This window comes from Falco punctatus (genome assembly GCF_963210335.1).
Source record: "Falco punctatus genome assembly, chromosome: 9".
NCBI lineage: Eukaryota > Metazoa > Chordata > Aves > Falconiformes > Falconidae > Falco > Falco punctatus.
The window spans coordinates 45,373,490-45,392,196 of NC_137589.1; the positions used below are offsets into that span (position 1 = coordinate 45,373,490).

The window sequence follows — 18,707 nt, forward strand, 5'->3', positions numbered from 1 at the left end:
ATCCAATAGGTTTTAACTTACAACCTGTTTTACCCCCTCCTTCATGCAAACCCCTAGCCTGCAACAGCACTACCCCTGTGAGCTGCGATACCTCATATTGGACTATTGATACTCCAGTAACATCAGTAATAATGAATACTGCTGCAAAACCAGGAAATTCACAAAATATATACAGGCAGGACTGACTAATTATCACAATTCCTCCAGAAAACAATGGCACTGGACTCTTAAATAAAATAGTTTGGGGTTTTTTTGCTCTGGTCTGGCTTCCAGGGTTGGTTTTTGGGATATTTTTTTTGTTGTTTTTTTACTGTTAAATATGGTGGCCTTTAAAAACATCTTTGTAGACTGAGTGCCCCAAGTGTTACTTCAGCCCTGAATATCTGCTAGGTAGATATGCCAATTTTGATTGTTGCATGTTGTGTAGAATAAAGAAAAATACCTTTTAAATTTTCAAATAAAGAAAAAGAGGACTCTAAGTTATACTGTAGTGATTCAACACACAAAAAAAGTAAAATTCAGGGAAGAAGATAACTTACTGCCTATATGCCTTCATGTAAAACTTTCTATTCTACAACCTTGCATTTTTTATTAAAATATGGACACTTAAAACAGAAAAAAAACCATTAAATTTTATTTTGTTCTCTTGACCACCAATTTTCTCCTAGTAGGAAAAAAGACTGCTACCTATTTTCCATAAAAAAACCTTTGTAGCAGTCCCAGAGGAAAAGTCAAAAGTTTGACTTGAAAAACGGAGCTACTTCAAAAGCATTGTCAAACAGAGGTGAAGGTTTCTTAAAAATGCATAAATTAAAGTACGGTGTATTCATAAATATCTCCATAACTTTACACAGTATATTTGTGATTGAGGTGCATATACAGGTAAACATATAGCATCATTATAAAATTAACTTAAATAACGCAGAAAATGGATTTGTTTATTAGCTACTGTTTGGGTTCTGTGTGTGTGTGCGCATGTGTGTGTGCATGTGTGTGAAAAATGAAAGAAAAATGGAGAGTTTTTTTCAATAATAAAAAGGGAGTTGCACTGCAGGGCCCCTAAAGCTTGTGAAAAATTAAACTCGACGGATTCAAACTGTCCTATTTCCACTTCAAAAGAGAAGAGGCACTGAGCTCTTCCCAACTTATCTTCAAACGCCCAGCACCCTAGAAAGTTTCTTTAAAAAAAATAAAGTCTCTAGTTCCCCCAAGCACTGTACCCGTTACTGTAGCTGCTGTCTCTCCCTCTTCTAATTATACCCATGTGAGTCTATTAATCAACTTGTAAATTATTTAGAGAGCCATGCGCTGTCTTCAGCTAGTACAAACACACTGCATGCAAAGACTTGCTGAAAACCAATGGAGCTCCCAAAGGGTCTCTCTCCAATGTTCAGACAGCCTGCAGCTCGCCAGTACAGCGCTGTTAAAAACAAGAAATAACACTAAGCTTACCTCCTCAGATATAAAGATTTACTCAGCCTTTCAACTCTGAAACTCTTTGCAAGTTTTTAACAAAGAGGAAGCTGCTCTATTGTCAAATCTGTACTTCACACTTAGTGATGAGAATATTAATTTGATGTCAAAAACAACCCCAAGTGCTTTCAGTGAGACTGTGATCACAATCACCAGGGGACCCCAACTTTCAGAGGCTACACCAAAAAGCACCCCTTTAAAACCATTCCAATTTAAAATAAGGGGGAAAAAATAAAATCTACATTTGTACGGTAATAGTTTTTATTAGAAAATAGGAGAAATTAGGGAATTCCAGATTTTACCCCCTGCATGCAGACTGCCATTGGGGACAGCTTCAGATATTACTACTTAAAAAATAGAAAAAGGAAGGGGAAAAAACAACACAGATTGTGTGTGTTCAACTCTAACAGGCTGCAAACAGTGCAGTGTTCTCTGTTTTCCATGAATCAGCTCTCTTTTACCACCTGAATCTTCATATTGATGGAAAAAACAATTACCCAAACTAATAGTGGTTCTCCCAGCTGAAAAGCAGAATTTTACTGGTTTGGGAGTGGTTTTTTCCCCCCTCCTCTTCATGCTATTTTCCTGTTATCTCACTTTTCTTGGCTCCATTTATTGCAGCATTGCAAATAGATACATTAATTAGCAGTGATTACTCCATGCTATTTCACCATGAAAACATGGAAAATTGAATAGACAGAATGGCATGCAAATTTCTTTTCAACTGATGACCTTTCTTATTTTAGTGATGCCCCCAATGCCAACATCTTTCTGCCTCTATTTTCATTAATAAAATGCAAACATCTCAAGGAGCAAATACCAGGGAATGGGTGGGGGGGCGGGGTGGGGAGCAGATACGCTTTCTGAATATTTTTTTTTCTCCCAGGGTATCAAATTCTGACAGACACCTTTAAAATGGTGCACATAGATCCTCCAGATGTAACTTCAAATTAACGCGTGCCCATGTTTGCAATGAGACAGGTCCAGAAGGCAGTCTAGCCCGCTTCAGAATTACAGCAACCCAGAGACACAAATTTTGCATAAAGGTCTTCACAAAGCCTGTGGGGTCTATGAACAGGCTATCTACATATGCATCATTTGTCCATAGCCTGAATTACTGGAAGCGGAGGAACAGTCTACAGAACAGTCTCTTCACAACATTCCAGAAGGAATCACACCGAATGAATTAATTTATCTGAGTTGTCTTGCTGCTTGTGGAAAGGTTCTGGCCACTATGCTCACCACTTACTCCAAATGGAAGGTCTCCTATGCTGCCCAAGCAAACGGCGTGTGCTTATTGACCCAGATTTAAACTAACTGGAGTTAGTGACCAGAAGACTGGTCTCAGACTCCAATGCTGGTAATTTTCTGCCCAGAGTATAGTCAGCAATAATTACCCAGTATTCAGCAAAACCCACAATATCCTAAAGGAAAAGTCTCTGCATTTCAGACTGGTTGTCCAAAGAACAAGTCTATGTTTATGACAGACAGAATGCAGTTGAGTTGCTTGACTTTTCACTGAAAATGCATTTTTCAATATCTAGCGTGTACCAACTGTAGACTAGAATGTCCTGGGAATTAAAACATTAATGGGCTTCAAAATATCTATGCTACCTTAATTAAGCAAAATAAATCACCATATACAAAACTGAGAAGTTTGATAAAGCAGGAGATGTAAAAAATACAGAAAACGGGAATGCACTGAGTTGCCTTCTGGGGTGAATAATAGAATTGTCTGGGCTGTTCTTGAAATACGTGTTGTATACATGAAGCTGCAGTACAGGAAAAAACAATATAAAGAATGTTTGTGTATCCTAAACCCAAGAAGAGATCTGAGTGAGTCAACCAGAACTAGAACAGACCAGTGGACAGCCTCAATAACTCAGTAACAAGGTAGCTTTAAATAAGCTGTTTTTTGAGTAAACTAGTTTTTGAGCATTTTTATGACACCACAACATAACCCGTTGGCAAGCTTAAATGACTAATCGTATGCAATCAGTTGTGTCCACAAGAAGGGAAACCACACTGAGATCAATCCCCAGGGCAAGCATTTTAAGAATATATGAGGCACATCCTCAAGATTTTATGGCACTAGTTTCATTTTGACTAGTAATGATTTGAGTACAACATTTCTCATGGTCTGTCTTTAGTTCCAGAGTATTCTGTGATGTTATCACTTGCATGATTCCTCTCCCAAAGGAGCAACTAAGCTTACTTGGTAAATAACTAGAAATGCAATGAAAATTTTGAAGTTCTAATTGCTTTTCCAGTTATAACACTGTGTGCTATTGACTAAACTAACTCTTTTCAAATTTCATTTTCTTGAAACTGAATGTAGTCAATAACAGTGTGAGAATCTTTCCTCTGTATTAACCTGGTTGTAACTCTGTAGCAAGACAGCAAGGATTCTTTGCCCATCTTTCCCCTTCAGTACACTATATTATTTCATTTTCTCCAAGCCTCTTGTGAGGGCCATAATGAATTCTTGTTAGTGTTTACTAATGTAAATTCATTCTTTGTTATTCCTGGGAGAGGAGGATTAGCAAAATGACAGAACTTATTATTTCTGGTATTGCTATATAATATTTATTTTTATTCAGCCCTTAATTCTGTAATATGTCCCACAAAATAAAATATATGTGCATACAGGAAAAACTAAGGGAGAAATTTTCAGCACAACATGGTTATGATTCCCATTAACATTCAGGAGCATTGTACAGCTTTATTCTTGCATGCTATATTAAAAAATTAATCTAAATCTGAAATAATTTCTAATTTGGAGGAAGAAAGGAATTACAACTTCAATGTCATTTTCCTGAAATGAAAGCAGCTCCCTTGGACTAAGGATGTGCATATTTTTAGGACTGGCCAAAAATTACAATCTGTGCAATTATTTTACTCTATTGGGAATGCTTTTGGTATCTCCTTTAAGGAACTTTAATGGTTAAGATGAAGTTTATAAAATATACAAAGAGCACTTTAGTAAGGAAAGCTTTTAAAGGACCTATCTTTGAACAAATAGATCATCCAGACTCCCATCTCAGCCATAACTGAAATTTAGAGAGTGAGGCTGTCCTTTACTTCACAGAGATGAGAAAAAAGTGAAATTAGAGTACGCACGTAAGGTTCTGACATGATGGATACCATGAAAAAGACACAAACCCAGAGCTTAAAATGATCTCCATGTGTGAGTTAGACTGGATACACAAGTAGTCACATTCAGGTCAATCAGACTATACACACGAAGTTACTCCCATATGTGAAGACATAGGCTAAGATCTCTTGCCTTTGAGTGAAAAGGCCATTCTGATTAGCAATACCTCCAAATCAGAAAATCCTTTCCTAGATCTCTGTGCCTGCATTACAGAGGACCCAGCTTCCTTCTTTCAGGCTGTAGAGATTCATGTTTTCCATTCTAGCGGTTCCCACATAAACTCCTAGTCCCAGCAATAGAGTGGTTGCCACAGAAAATTGATGCATTGAACAAGCCAAGTTACTGCATTATAAGTAAATGCAATCCATCCACTACAGATGAAGTTTAGAGTTAAAATGTATTGCCTTGTGGCTTGATAAAGTGACTGACAGAGGGATAGAATACCCAAAGCTGCAGGCTGCCAAAGGTCTTTTTTTAAATGCTTAGAAAAGTAGTGAATCTTTTGGTATGGTATCAAGGGAACCTCAGTTAATTTTATAGGCTCATGTCTCAGATCTGTGTAATTCAGTCTAAGAATTAAGCTATTGTGCAAAACCCGGGACTTTCAAGCTTTCCACCTCACCAAATTATTTTCCTTGCCAAAAATAAAAGACAATGAAGATTTCTCTTTGCTCTGGGGGGGTTTGCTCAAAATTCCATTAATACTGAAGCTTAACCGAGATTTCTCAATCTTCAGCAAGATTGTCTCCTTATATTTGTATCGTTGGTAACCATTTGGCCTGTTGCCAGAAACAGGACTGAAAATTCCTCTTCCAGGCCACTGTGATTTGGCAAAATAAACATTCTTCCACCCTACTGAAACACAACTTATCCTTTGGAACCACAGATCTTTTCTGATTTTTAATACCCACCACATACAGGAGATGTCCTTGTGCAAGACCACTAACAAACATGTAAGTTTAAGCTGCTGCTCTAAGGAACTTATAGTATTTATAATTTATACGAAATCACTGCAGAGCTTTCCAAAAGCAAAGCATGCTTAGATATTCTTTATGGCAGTCCTCTCCTAACCCAAAAGTGCTGATAGAAATGAAGTGCAAAGAAACTTTAATTTTAAAATATTTGCATGAAAGTAGAGGAATCTACAGTAGCGTTCTAAAAGTCAAAATCCACATAGAAAAGCAGAGTCTTTATGGAAATCCACTTGAAATACAAATGAAACACCATACTGTGTTGTAAATAACAGTTTTTTAGTGTATTAGAAGCTTTTTAAGTTTTAAAAATAAAAGTTTTTAAGTGTAGTAAAAAATTTATTAAAATAACATTTTAGAATTATACATCTATAGAGATAAAAATATGGAATTCAAATTTTGGAATGTGTACAAGAAATTGGAATGTCACTGGAACAGTGAACTATTTGCTTGGAAGATACTGAAGAGCTTTGAAATCTAACTTCTGTTATGCAGCGCTACAAATCATATGTAATGAATGGAATTAATCAACTTCCAGATTACTCTGATGTAACTCAGATTAGAATATGACCAAGAAAAATTCACTCACAATTTATTTTTTGCCACAAATTTGTAACTACAGTGTAATGAGACAACAACATGTCCTACCTGGGTATCCATTGTCAATATAAGGCTTAACGAGTTCTCCAAGTTTTGTCTTCTCTGCAACAGCCTCCTTTAGCAGTTGCCCACAGCAAACTAACAGGAAGGAAGAACAAAAAAGACACAAGGTTAAATTTTAAAAAGGAAGCAACAAAGAAAAGAAAAGAAAAAAAAAAACAAACCAGAAGCTGCATACTGGAATAAGGTCACTGAATAAAATAAAAGTTGTAGGTTTTTTGGGTTTGTTGTTAGTATATTATTATTTTTTTTTTTTGGCCAAGCAGAGCAAAAAGCGAAAGAGGCCGAGCACAGGAGAATACTGAATAAAAAAGAATACATTTGGTAAAGAACATATTAAAAACAGAGACAGAAGGAAAGATATTAATCAAATATGTTTCTGAAATAATAACTCAAGGGATTGCTAGCAGTTTTCACTTTTTATAAACTTATAATTACTGAATAAAGTTACACCTGCTGAACAGCATCTGAACTGCACTGTTGGAGGTGCAGGATAATCCACAGTTCAAGGAAGTGACTCCCTAGATCATTTAATGATCATGCAAGAATTATACTTAAAAAACTGCGCTAATGCAATATTATCATTGACTTCAAATACACAGAACACCAGGAGATGCAGATTTAAAGCATTAGTCAGGACAGCTGTACATGAAATACTGCTACTTTGGGCTTGGATAGCACTTTCTGACCAATATTAATGAGTCTTACTGCCCCATGCCTGTTAGATACCACAGTCCTGACCCTTATTTTACAGAGAGGGAGCTAAGACATAGAGAGGTTACACAACATCACAAGTCCTAGTTTCAACTCAGTTTTGGTAAGTATTAGATAAAAGTCACTCTGTACATTACTGCATGACCTTTCAATTAATAATCATAAGTTGATTCCACCTTTTCTGAAATCAATAGCACCAATATCTACAGCTGCACTGACTTTAACAAAAAAAGAAGAAAGCTCTTTCATCTGCATTATCCCTGTTAATCACACTGTTTGGCAAACAAGAGTAAGAACACTGCACAGGAACATCTCTTGGACAAAGCTGATGAAGCTTAATGTTTAAGTGATAAGGAATGAACACAAATTTCAACAGGCACTAGTTGCCCTGGAGAAGCAAATTCATATTCACAATAAATGGTGTAAAACCGTAACAAACTCAGTGCACAGACCCCAGCTTAAGACAACTGATATATATATATAATTTCAATCTAATTCATGTGACTGTTTAAACACAGGTCTAAATTTTTAAGCCTGTGCTTCAATCCCAAGGACCTAATTGGAAATTAAGTGTATGCTGAATACTATTCTGAAAAATTACAGTCTTCTGACTCTGTTTTAAATACTTAATTCTTCAAGTATTTGGTTTACAGTATACTTAAAATTCAACATATGGATAAAGGTATTTAGTAAAAAGAGCTGCAACTCTCTCATATAGTAGTTACTTTAAAAAAAAAAATGTAAATTTTGACCTAGATGAAAACACTATCAAACTTGCAGGTTTAGAAATAAAGTTAAAAAAATAATTCAGAAACATGAAAACAAGTTAATTTTTCATTAATGCATTCAAATATGCATTTTATTTTTCATTAAGCCAATTAAACAATTATTAAAAATACAGCTTTGAATAATCTGCAAATGTTTTCTATGTGAATCGATAAAACACTGCTATTAAAATAACTGATAGCATAATGATTCTATCAATTTTATTTGTACTTATCAGTATTGTAACATAGATTTTTAAATAATTTAAGTTTACCTTTTTTAAGTTCACTGGATATCATTTAATTCATATTCACAGGGTTTTTTAAAACACTAAAATAACAATAAAAAGATTTAAAATACAAGAATACTAAACCTAGAAGCCCAAACTGATAGGTAGACAGTTTTATAGCCATTTCTGTACCTCTAACGAACTGCACAAACCTACGACCTAGCCATTACTTGGAGCAATTATATGGAAAACATATGGGTTTTTTTCTGAAGGTTCAAGGTTGAACTTGAAATAATTGATTTCTTTTCTGAGCAGATCTACTGATCCTGTAATTGAAAACAATACCACTCAGATCTTGAGGTTATTCTTCACATGTAAAGCCAAATCCAGGGTCAATGAAATCTTTTGACTTCACCAGGAGTTCAGGGAAGACACTAGCAAACTGGCACATCACTATGGACAACAGAGTAAGTTCTACTAATTAAAGAATCTCCTGAAGATAAAAAAATCATTTCCTACTTAACTGATTTTTTTATTTGATATACATTGAAAGAATACTAACGAAATAAACTTCCATTTTACTTCACAAAGAAGATATGACTAATCAGCAAATTTTACAGATATGAGACATTTGTTTGAAGTAATTTGTGGCTACTCCAGTATTAGAAGACATTATAGAACATGGACACATATTGCATTGATCTTATCACCAAGCTGTGTACTCATGTTATAGGACTTTATAACATTAGCATGCTAACCATGAAAAGTCTCATACAGAATTTTCTGGGCCTCTTTTACAAGAGAAAAGAGAACACACTTTTAAACAATTACTTCCTTTTCTAATACATTACTTCAGATGCACAGAACCTGAGTCTTCGTTAAAGTTCAGAGTAAAATCTATTTTAAAAGTACCCCAATTTTGGTCAGGCAGCTGAAAGTGCAAAGACATTACTCATGATCCACTGATCCACAGACAAATTCAGTGCACTACAGGAATCTAACACATGGAAAAATAGTGATGCAAAGAGTATAAAAAATGATGACTGAAAAAATGTTAGAACTGGTTTGTCACAGAATATATGCTCTATTGGTTTATATTTCTTCATTGAAATACTCTTCACTTCCCTCAAAAATTTGACATCCATAGCAATGGAGAAACAGAGAAATTTTATGAGCAAGTAAGAAAGACAGACAGCAAAAGATAAATGATCAAAAAGAGAGAAAGAGGGAATTCAGCAAAGTGCATATTTACTGATAACTTACTGTTGACAACACCGTATTTCTGAGCTATTAGTGCTGCCTGCAGGCTCTTCCCACTGCCTGGGGGTCCACAAAACAGAATCCGTGGTGTAAAGGGGGCAGCTGATCGGTGCCGTGTTTGGACATAGGTAAGGACTAGAATATGAGAGAAAGGCAAGAAATACAGTTTACATGTTTGGTTGTTGTTGGTTTTTTTTAAATACAAGTACTGATTAACTTCTGTCTTAATTTTAAGAAGGTTATAATGCTGATTATTTATTTTATCACCGAAACATCCAGATACTCCATCCAAAATCAGGACTGATAAAACTGTCATGTCAGCAACTTGCACTGAGAGGCACTTTAGAAATCTTACTATTATCACATTCCTATAATTTCTTTCATCAGTAGATGTAGATGTCAAAAGCATTTTAAAGAGCAGATTCAATTAATAATTGCTCTTTTACCATGTTGTTTTTAACAGAAGTAATTTTTGCTTGATAGGTACAATTTTACCATGCAAATTAGAGGGATATAATTACATTTAATACTTTCTGCAGTTTGTGAACAAATATTTAAGCATAAAAACTCAGGATGTTAAATTAACATGACATTTATCCAGTTGTGTGTGTGTGATTAACAGACTCCTAATTACAATATTATAGACTTGTAGCATAGGATGTTACATCACAATACAGCACGAACAACACTTAACCGGGTATGATTTTATTCTTTTATCCATTATTTTTGCATAACATATAAAGGATATGGGAGCTTCTCTATCCAATTTCACTCTGTTTGCTGGACATCATTCTTCTACACTTTGAACCATGCAGGAAAAACTACATTTGCGTCAATCTACAGATTATAAAAGCTTTGGAAAGACCACAGGACACATGGAGCATCATCAACATTGCTGTATCACAGAGATCTGAACTTTGTTACAAAATCAAAAAAGAACCTGACAGATCACCAAGAAGCTAAAAGAAGGCACAGCTTAGCAGTGAGGGAAAATTAGGATAGTATTTGAACATAGCCAAAGACTCTTACTCCCCATACCCCTTTTATGGCTAACAGTAACTAGTGAGGAGAGCAGCTGAAGCTTCAGCACAAGCTATGCAAGCTTTCCAGGGATCATTATTCAAATGCCAATGCTAAAGTTCACGCCACCGAATCCTGACTGCTGTGGTTACCCATGATTAAAGCAGCATGGGCACACCTACACAGGCTTTGATTTCCTCTGTAATTGCAATAGATACCATTAAGTGTTAGCCCAGACATCTTCAGTTCAAATATAACACTCTCTAAAGAGTCCTTGTAATAAAACAGTATTTTAGTCTAACAAATAGGACAGGCTTAGACTTGTAATGTTTGTATGAATCATAAGCCCATGTTAAAAAAAACCCCAAACACAAAGGATTGATGGAGAACATCATAAGGCTCAGTATTTTAACTACCACTGTTAACACGTTGCTGTATACTAACTAATAATTTTTTCTGAGGACCCTCTACTACACACTTTGGTATCATTATAAAATCTTTTTGCAATAAAGAAGCATCTCCAGCAAACTCCAGCCCTGCTACTTCTAGATAGTGGACCTAAAGTGCTGAGGAACTAACTCATACTGCAACCACATGGGATTGTGTATCTCCCTTTCTCTGGTGCCACAAGCTGTACTGGGTTACTGCGCTGTACAATTGTATTTGATGTCACATATCCTAGTATACATTAGCAGTAATCGCATTAAAGTTTAAAATTTTACAGATTTTTATAATTGTATGAAACATTCCATAGTAATACTAATATTGGTGAGAGATCTCTTTCTTTTTTAACTCTATCTGTAGCAATAAAAGTACTTAACAAAACCCCTGAAAAATAGCAATAGAAAATAGTGTGTTTGCTGCATAGCTTCCTAAAAACCAAGTATCAGCTACCCAAGGAGTGCTCTAGTTATTCTGAACATTTTCCATAGCCCAGTGTATTGAAAAGCACAAACATTACAGGCAAAGCACCCTGCTTACAAATGATGCTTAATTTGCAGTAAATAACCAAGTTAATTAGGAGTAATGATCCCCTAGACAGTCTCCACATCTAATTATTCTTAAAAAAAATAAATATCTGGCTGCTTGATGCACTGCAGAAAAAAGATCTAGAGAGAATTTTTTCATTCCAGTTTTCAATTTATCTCACTACATTATTAATTAATAATAATTAATATTCAGGCACTCACATTTTTATTTACAATTCAAGGCATGAATTCTTTATGAATGATGATATGAACTTTTAAATTTAATTAAGTAATTTAGAGGTAATTAATGTGTAAATTCAGAATATAAACTTCCTACTTGTTTATCTTAAAAGTGCAGCACTTGTTATTAAAAAAAAGACCTTTCTGAGATGCAAAATTACCGGGATATAACAGATCATCTACAGACTGACAGCTACAAAGTACATTATCAGTTGGTCTTTCTGGCAGTTTCCTTATTCTCTGGTTGAAGAATCAACATTAGAAGTCAGATTGCATTACAATCAGGCAAAGGCAAACAAGAATTGTTGAACAGAAAAGCTACGAGGACAAACAGCTTTTAAATAATGAAATGTTACCAGCTTTGAACTACTCCTACTTCTTGTTATCAGACTTGTGGAAGGTACTAGCCCTTTGGGAGATTAACAATTGAGCCACAATGCAGCCTTTTAGAAGAGACTCTTGCAGAAATAACCGTGACATTTGCTCTACTGAGTCAGCTGTTCCTTGGCAGGACTGTGGAACTAAGACTTTCCAGTTATCTGCACTTACTCTAGTCCTGTAAAATAATTACCAGGAGCAGCCCAAACACTATACTAGAGAGAACACAGCTCAGCTGGGAGCCATCTGTGTTGACTAATCCTAATCCTACAAACCATCTCTAACGGCTAGGACATACCTTTCAAATAAGGGTTTATCAACTATCAGATTTGCCACAAAGGTACATATTTACCTTGTGAGAGGACATCCATAGGCGGTTGGTCTGCATTGATTGATTTCAAAACTTTTTGGTAGGTCTGGAAAACCTCAGGGAAATTTCTGTGATATTCCAGCAGTTTCTTTGACATCTCCTGTTCAGATAGATCTTCTGGTTTCACCAAACGTTGCTGTACCAGGGGATCACTTGGCCAGTCAAAGGTCGTATGGTACACCTCTAGAAGTTAGACACTGATTAGGAACTAAGAGGATGACTTAATAGGTCTTGCTCAGCTCCAAAAAGTTTCCTAAACAAAATCAAGGTCTTTAATCTTTATATTGTGGCACAAGCAATAACTTGTGCATGTCCCTTGCTACTTGTACTGACAGCTGACTATTACTCTGCAGATGCACAGTTAGGAAGTGGCCAAGGTAACTGACCACCCATGTAGCCAGGACAGCAGGATGAGTAAGAACCAGGACCTGGGGATAGCTCTCCGAATTCTTAGACTGAACCTTAAGCAAGACCTTTGATAAGCAAATCTCCTTTATAGCAAGTAAAAGCCATTTTAGTTAAGAATGTTCCCTCTAATTCCAATCCTAAAACTTCCAACGTGATTTTTTTCATGAGCAATGTCAGGATTTTATTTCATGATGGATGACTGGTAATGATACTCAACAGACAATACAGAGCTAAGTCTATTTGACAGTCATTTAATGGAAGATACCTAAAAAGTATATCTGCATCTCAGAAAAAAACCCCACGATCTAGCAAAGATGCATAGCAAAATTTAAGCTCATGTGAAGAGATCCAACCTTCAAATATTCTGTACTGCCATAGTCTACTGTTTGCAGGCCCAATACTGAGCTTTACATTTTCCCATACTTCATTGGCACAAAAAATAATGCAATGTCAACAAATACTTTTCCCAAGCAGTTTAGATTTATTTATATAAATTTATATAGCTTAAAGGGATACCATCTAAATTTTGATCCCACTGTTTTTACAGTGTTTCTTGACACCAGGCAACACTCCAGTTTCTAGTGGAAATTAGAAACAAACACATACTGCACCTTCTGTGAAGGGATCAAGCCTTTTCCCACTGTTCCTCTCTACCAGCACAGTATCTGGAGCATAAAGCACAACTAGGCACAAAAAAAAAAAAAAAAAAAAAAAAGAAAAAAAGAAGAAAAAAAGTGTAGCTCTTGTTAGTTACTTGCGTAGCTCTTGTTAGTTACTTGTTTTATTTCCTGTAACTGTTTAGATGCATCCTAGTATTAAAGACGGATGAAAGTATTTCAAGCACATTTGCCTCATTCTCCTTTCCGAATATTCTACCTGCAAGTACTTTATGCTGCTTCTAAACAGAATTTCAGAATTTTGTTCCACCTCCTAAGCAGTATAGAGGGATAAAATACATGTTAATACAGTCCAGTACCCATAAGTACTAGTTGTCCCCATCATCCACACCAATTAACAAGGTTCCCCCTCACTTAACACTGTACCTGGAGCCTAGGACAGAAGAGCCCACAGATCATTCAAGACCGATTCTCTTCTATACCACAAACAATTACTTTTAACTCAGGTACTTTGGTAGTGAGAGCAGTGAAACTTTTTAATAACCGCACAGAAGAGTGTTCAAACTTGACTAGAGAGCATCAAAAGATGGGAATCTCTCAGTTCCCTAGGTTCCTTTTGGCTAATCATCCTCACAGTTAAACACTGTCATTTAATTACTATTTTCAGTGCATTTGATTACAGGTTTCAAACAAGTTCCTCTTATGACTTTCTTCTCTGTATCAAATAGCTCTTTCAAATACTTTTCTCCCTATTAAGGTACTCACACAGTGTAAATCTCCTCTCAATCTTCTTTTTCATTAAGTAGACAGACTGAATTTTAAGATTCTCATTCAGGTCTTGGTTGCACAGATATAATTGTGAGCAAAACTCAACTTCAGATGTTATTAGCTATATTAAAAATACATGCAAGTACTAGACATTAAACATTTTTGCCTAACTCTATTGCAGTGATTCTGAATTCTTCATTAACAGTCAAATCTCATCCAGATCAAATCCAAAGTGACAATTCATCAAGTTCGCTAACATTCAGTTCGCTATCCACTAGCAAGCTCTACATTTATCATTTCACACTGTATTCCACACCGTTGTAATAATTTCTTACATTCTAAGTAGGTCCTCTAACTACATTCATTTGGGACAACTGGCTTCTAAGATGGCAAGGGCAACTGTCACTGTCTTGTCTATCAGCACTGCCAGTAAACACACATTCCTCTCAAATCCACCCATACTCTGAAAGGTCAAGCTTAAAGTCACAATGTTTCCACTTCACTTGGTGGAATAAAGTTTGCTAGGTCGGCATTCTCCAATTCAATAGAAGGATGAATTTGTATTTAGTACACAAAAGAATTGTTTTGGTCTGAGGATAAAGGATGATTTCTAGAGATGGAAGTCAGAGAAAACTTAGACCCACTCCTAGGACAGAAACAAAGCTACCAATAGCTGCTCAGAGACACTTGCTGGAGTGGTCTTGAATTTACAGAACTCTAATGTGTAAGAAAAGGGGTCTTGTGTGAAAGACAGGGTTTAAAGTCTCACAGGTTTTTGAGTGAATCTGAACCATACTGAAATATTCTGCTGTCTGGTGACTCCAGTGTCTTCAGTATTGGTATTGAATTTATTGAGGATTTGGGGGGATAAACACTTCCAGTCTTTCCTACTGGATGCAATCACACATAAACCTTGTACTGCTTACCAACATGCCTAGGAATGATGCCAGATGATTGCAGTATCCATGCCTGTTCCTGATTTTCAGGGAAGCCTTCCAAAATCCATCCCTATTGAACAAAAACATGAAACAGTTATTGATCCTAGAAGAGAAAAAAACCCAAAAGTTAGCACTAAATATCAGTGCTATTTGCACTAAAATTACCTCATTTGGATCCCACAACATCACGGTATTTATTATGGATGCTTGTAAGAGAAGAACGCAAACATGAAGCACTGATATTTTTCTGAAATGGCATGCACTAATACCACTGCCACAGAGAGATGGGAACTTACGTATTGTTGCAATGATTTTTTTTTTCATGTTTCAATCTTAAAAAGAAAAAAAGAAACTTCTATCTTGAATAAAAACAACCCAAAACAATTTCTACAGTTTTGAAATATTCAAAAGGATACCAGCCCACACTGTGTATAAAAAAGAGGCTAAACAAATCTAAAGACAGATTTAATGCCAAGAACACTGAGGAAAATATGCACGCTTTCATTATTTTCTTAAATTATACAGGAAAACTCACAGTAATGGAACCAGCATTCCCAAAGCTAATGAAGCAACAGAGCAAAAGAAAGAAAAAAGAAAAAAGAGCCTTTTGCTCCCTTAAGTCCTTGTTATAGCCAGCTAAGTGTTGGATTGAGCATCTTTAAAAAAACATTTACAGATCTGTGAAATACCATAGGACAGCTACAGCCTCAGTCAGTTTCTGTGTGATGCAGTATGTGAAATCTAATCCACTTCCCAGTCTCAAGTCTGAATCTTCTGAACTTTCCCTGATTTATCTGTTAGTTGCTTAACCACACATAAGCTTGCCACTATATCCTATACCTCAAAATAACTTGGTGGTACTACAATAAATCTGGAAACCATCTTTGTACTGAAATAAAGAAAATATTTTAATATTGCATTAGCTAGCAATCATTATCATCTCCCACATAAATTTGAAGCTCTGTCAGTATGGGGTCCAAAGGTTTTAGAAATATTTCAGGAAAACATATCTCCATTACTTCTGTAGGAGGAAATTGGGACATTCCAATTATACAAGAAAATAGAGTAGAATATTTAAAATTCCTTAATTAGCCTGGTTTCAGAAACATGTCATCCTGCTGATATCTGTAGAAAATAAGAGACTCTAGTAACTGCAAGCCATTTTTGCCACTCCCAGTGTTTGCTCTATCAAATTAGAATGAACCACTGCCTAAGGTCACACAGGTGTGGAGAAACTGATTTGTCCCTTGGGACTCGCAGGAGGCAAGGCTGCACAATATTTTTACCATATGCTAGGAACTTCAGCACTAGTTCTGAATGTATTGTGCCTGTACAACATATATATAGGCCCAGCTCCTCTTCTGGGGAGAAATAGCATCAGAGGTCTGAAGCCAATGAATCTATGCCAATTTACACAATTACACAAGATCTGGCTCATTTTCTCCACTCCAAGTGCAATACTTTTGAAAACTAAACCAAAACAAACAAAACCCCCCCACCCCTCAAAACCATTGCTTCTGATGTCACTACAGCTTATTGCTCAAAATCACATGCTGAGCAACAGGCAGTAAACACAGTATTGTATTTTAACAATGTATAGCACACTTCAAGAGGTTTATATACAAATTTCAAAGGTCCTTAAAACAGGCAATAAGCAATTTTACAGCTGAAAGTTTTTGCAAGAAAACATAGCTCAGTATATAGCTTCCTGCAACAAATACATTTTAAGGCATTAAACAAATGCAAAATAAACACACACTACAAAAATAGTTAGCATTTTGGATCTTATTTCCAAAGGTCTCAGAGTTCCAGGGTATCAGTCAGTCCCTAATTAGAATACATTATCCATCTACTTGACACTTCAGTGAAATGTCTATTCCACCACAGAGCTGCAGCTTTGTTCAGAACAGGTTTATTGATATTCTGCTGCATTCCCTCTCCATACCCCCAGTGGCTTGGTTCTGTTTTATCACACATCAAAAAGGCCGTATGCTCAGGGCACCCCATGCACAGCTCAGAGCTGGAGGTCTGAACAGCTGCAAGTAGTATGGTATCACAGGAGGGACAAGCTCCAAGCAGATGTCACAGATAAAAAAAAAAAAAAAAAAAAAGAAAGAAAAGAAAAAAAAAAGAGTAAAAAGGGAGTGTGGCTTGGGAACGAAGCAAGAGGAAGGAAGACACAGCAGAGCAAGACCTGACTTAAAATATGCCTATCATGCTTTATGCAAACACTGGTCTTTTTTGCCCTTCTGCCTATCATTAAAGTGTAATTAGTAACTTCACATGGTAAATTTGTTTCTTTAAGAAGCCATCTATTTTTTGTTCTTGATAGCAGTAACCTTACATACATGCATGGATTGCACCTTATCACATCAAGGGTGGAACAAAGGCTAAAAGTGAGTAATTCCACAGTGCCTTTACTCTGTGGTCACTGTTTCCTCTCTTTCGGCTGGAAACCTCAACCATTCCCACACAAGACTGCAAGACTGCTGTAAATATAGCATTCTGCTGTTGCCTTAATGCCAGGTGAAGTGCTCCTTGGAGACCCATGCCATGCTGAAAATCAGCAACAAGGAAGTACTTGCAAGGCCATCACTTTCCTCTCTGGATTTAGGGAATCTGGAGAAAAGGAAATGCTCAAGGTCATTCCCAAATGGAAATCTCACTCCTTTGCTGGCACTACTCTCAGCTATAATACCAAGCCTACATATTTTCACACTTTCCACCCCAATAATAATGACTTGGGTATTCAAGTTCTCTCTTTCTATTTGACCTGCACATCCTCAATATTTTTTTTTAATTAAAAAATCCAAAATCGACACTGCCTGAAAATAATGAAAAGAGATAGTGCAAAGAAATAATGCTGACTTACATGGCATATCTGAAAAATCTCAGCCACAAACATAAAGATCAAAGGTCATAAACACTGCTGCCTTCAGGAAGCATCATCATTCAGTATTTTTTAGAAAGTATTAATGCCTTTCACTCCCATCTGATGAATGGGGACATACAATAACAGAAAAAAAAACAGTATCAGTAATAACTTTGCTAGTATGGATCTAAAATTTCTGTGATTTTCAGAAAACAGCAGACTGAGGAGACTGCAGTAGAAAATACTGTCAATGAGGCTTCTGCAATCCATCAACATTAGCAGTATGGATGATGGAAGAAGCTCAAACTTTACCAAACTTCCCATTAGACAGAAACCTTTTATTTCCCACATTATTTTTGTAGGTTGAGTAAGCTGCAAAGCTACTAAAAAAAAGTCACATTCTTCTTGGAAAACAAAAAAGATGGTGAATAGGCAGATTCTCTCTCCAGATAAATCTACATAACTTCACTATCCTTGCATGGAGTTTTAGAGAAACAACATGATGATCTTTACCTGCCAAGGTAAAACCAAAAAGAACCAATAGCCACTGGTCTCTTCACCTTCCTTTTTCAGGGTAGCCACTACCATTCTGAACCGTTTAATACCAATTAAAAGTAATCCTGCCACTTCTGTCAATCACTGGCCTAAGCTTAATTTCTAAATGGTCCTAAGGTATCAGTAAGGTTGCTCAGCTTGCTCTCTCACAAATTCATCATGCAGCAATCTCTTCACTAGCCTTCTCCAATTCTATAAATTCCCTCCACACCACCAGCAGTCAGAGGTGCCACAGCCAACATGTACTAACCCTGTAAGATGAAAAGTCTTCATATCAGCTTCACAAGTCCCAGGTTCTAACATTATGCTTGCAATAAGTTTTCTGCGTATGCTGGAAGACCTACCTG

At 36.2% G+C, this 18,707-nt stretch overlaps 1 protein-coding gene across 1 annotated transcript in view; it reads right to left on the reverse strand.

Annotated features, from left to right (window-relative positions):
* Positions 1–18,707, reverse strand: part of AK8 (adenylate kinase 8) — a 75,549-nt gene that overhangs the window by 38,672 nt on the left and 18,170 nt on the right. Inside the window, exons 6-10 of the mRNA XM_080403031.1 lie at positions 14,922–15,003; positions 13,222–13,293; positions 12,185–12,385; positions 9,230–9,361; positions 6,247–6,336 (exon numbers count right to left, since the gene is read on the reverse strand). Coding sequence (XP_080259157.1) covers positions 6,247–6,336; positions 9,230–9,361; positions 12,185–12,385; positions 13,222–13,293; positions 14,922–15,003 — 577 coding nt within the window. The remainder of the gene's footprint in view (positions 1–6,246; positions 6,337–9,229; positions 9,362–12,184; positions 12,386–13,221; positions 13,294–14,921; positions 15,004–18,707) is intronic.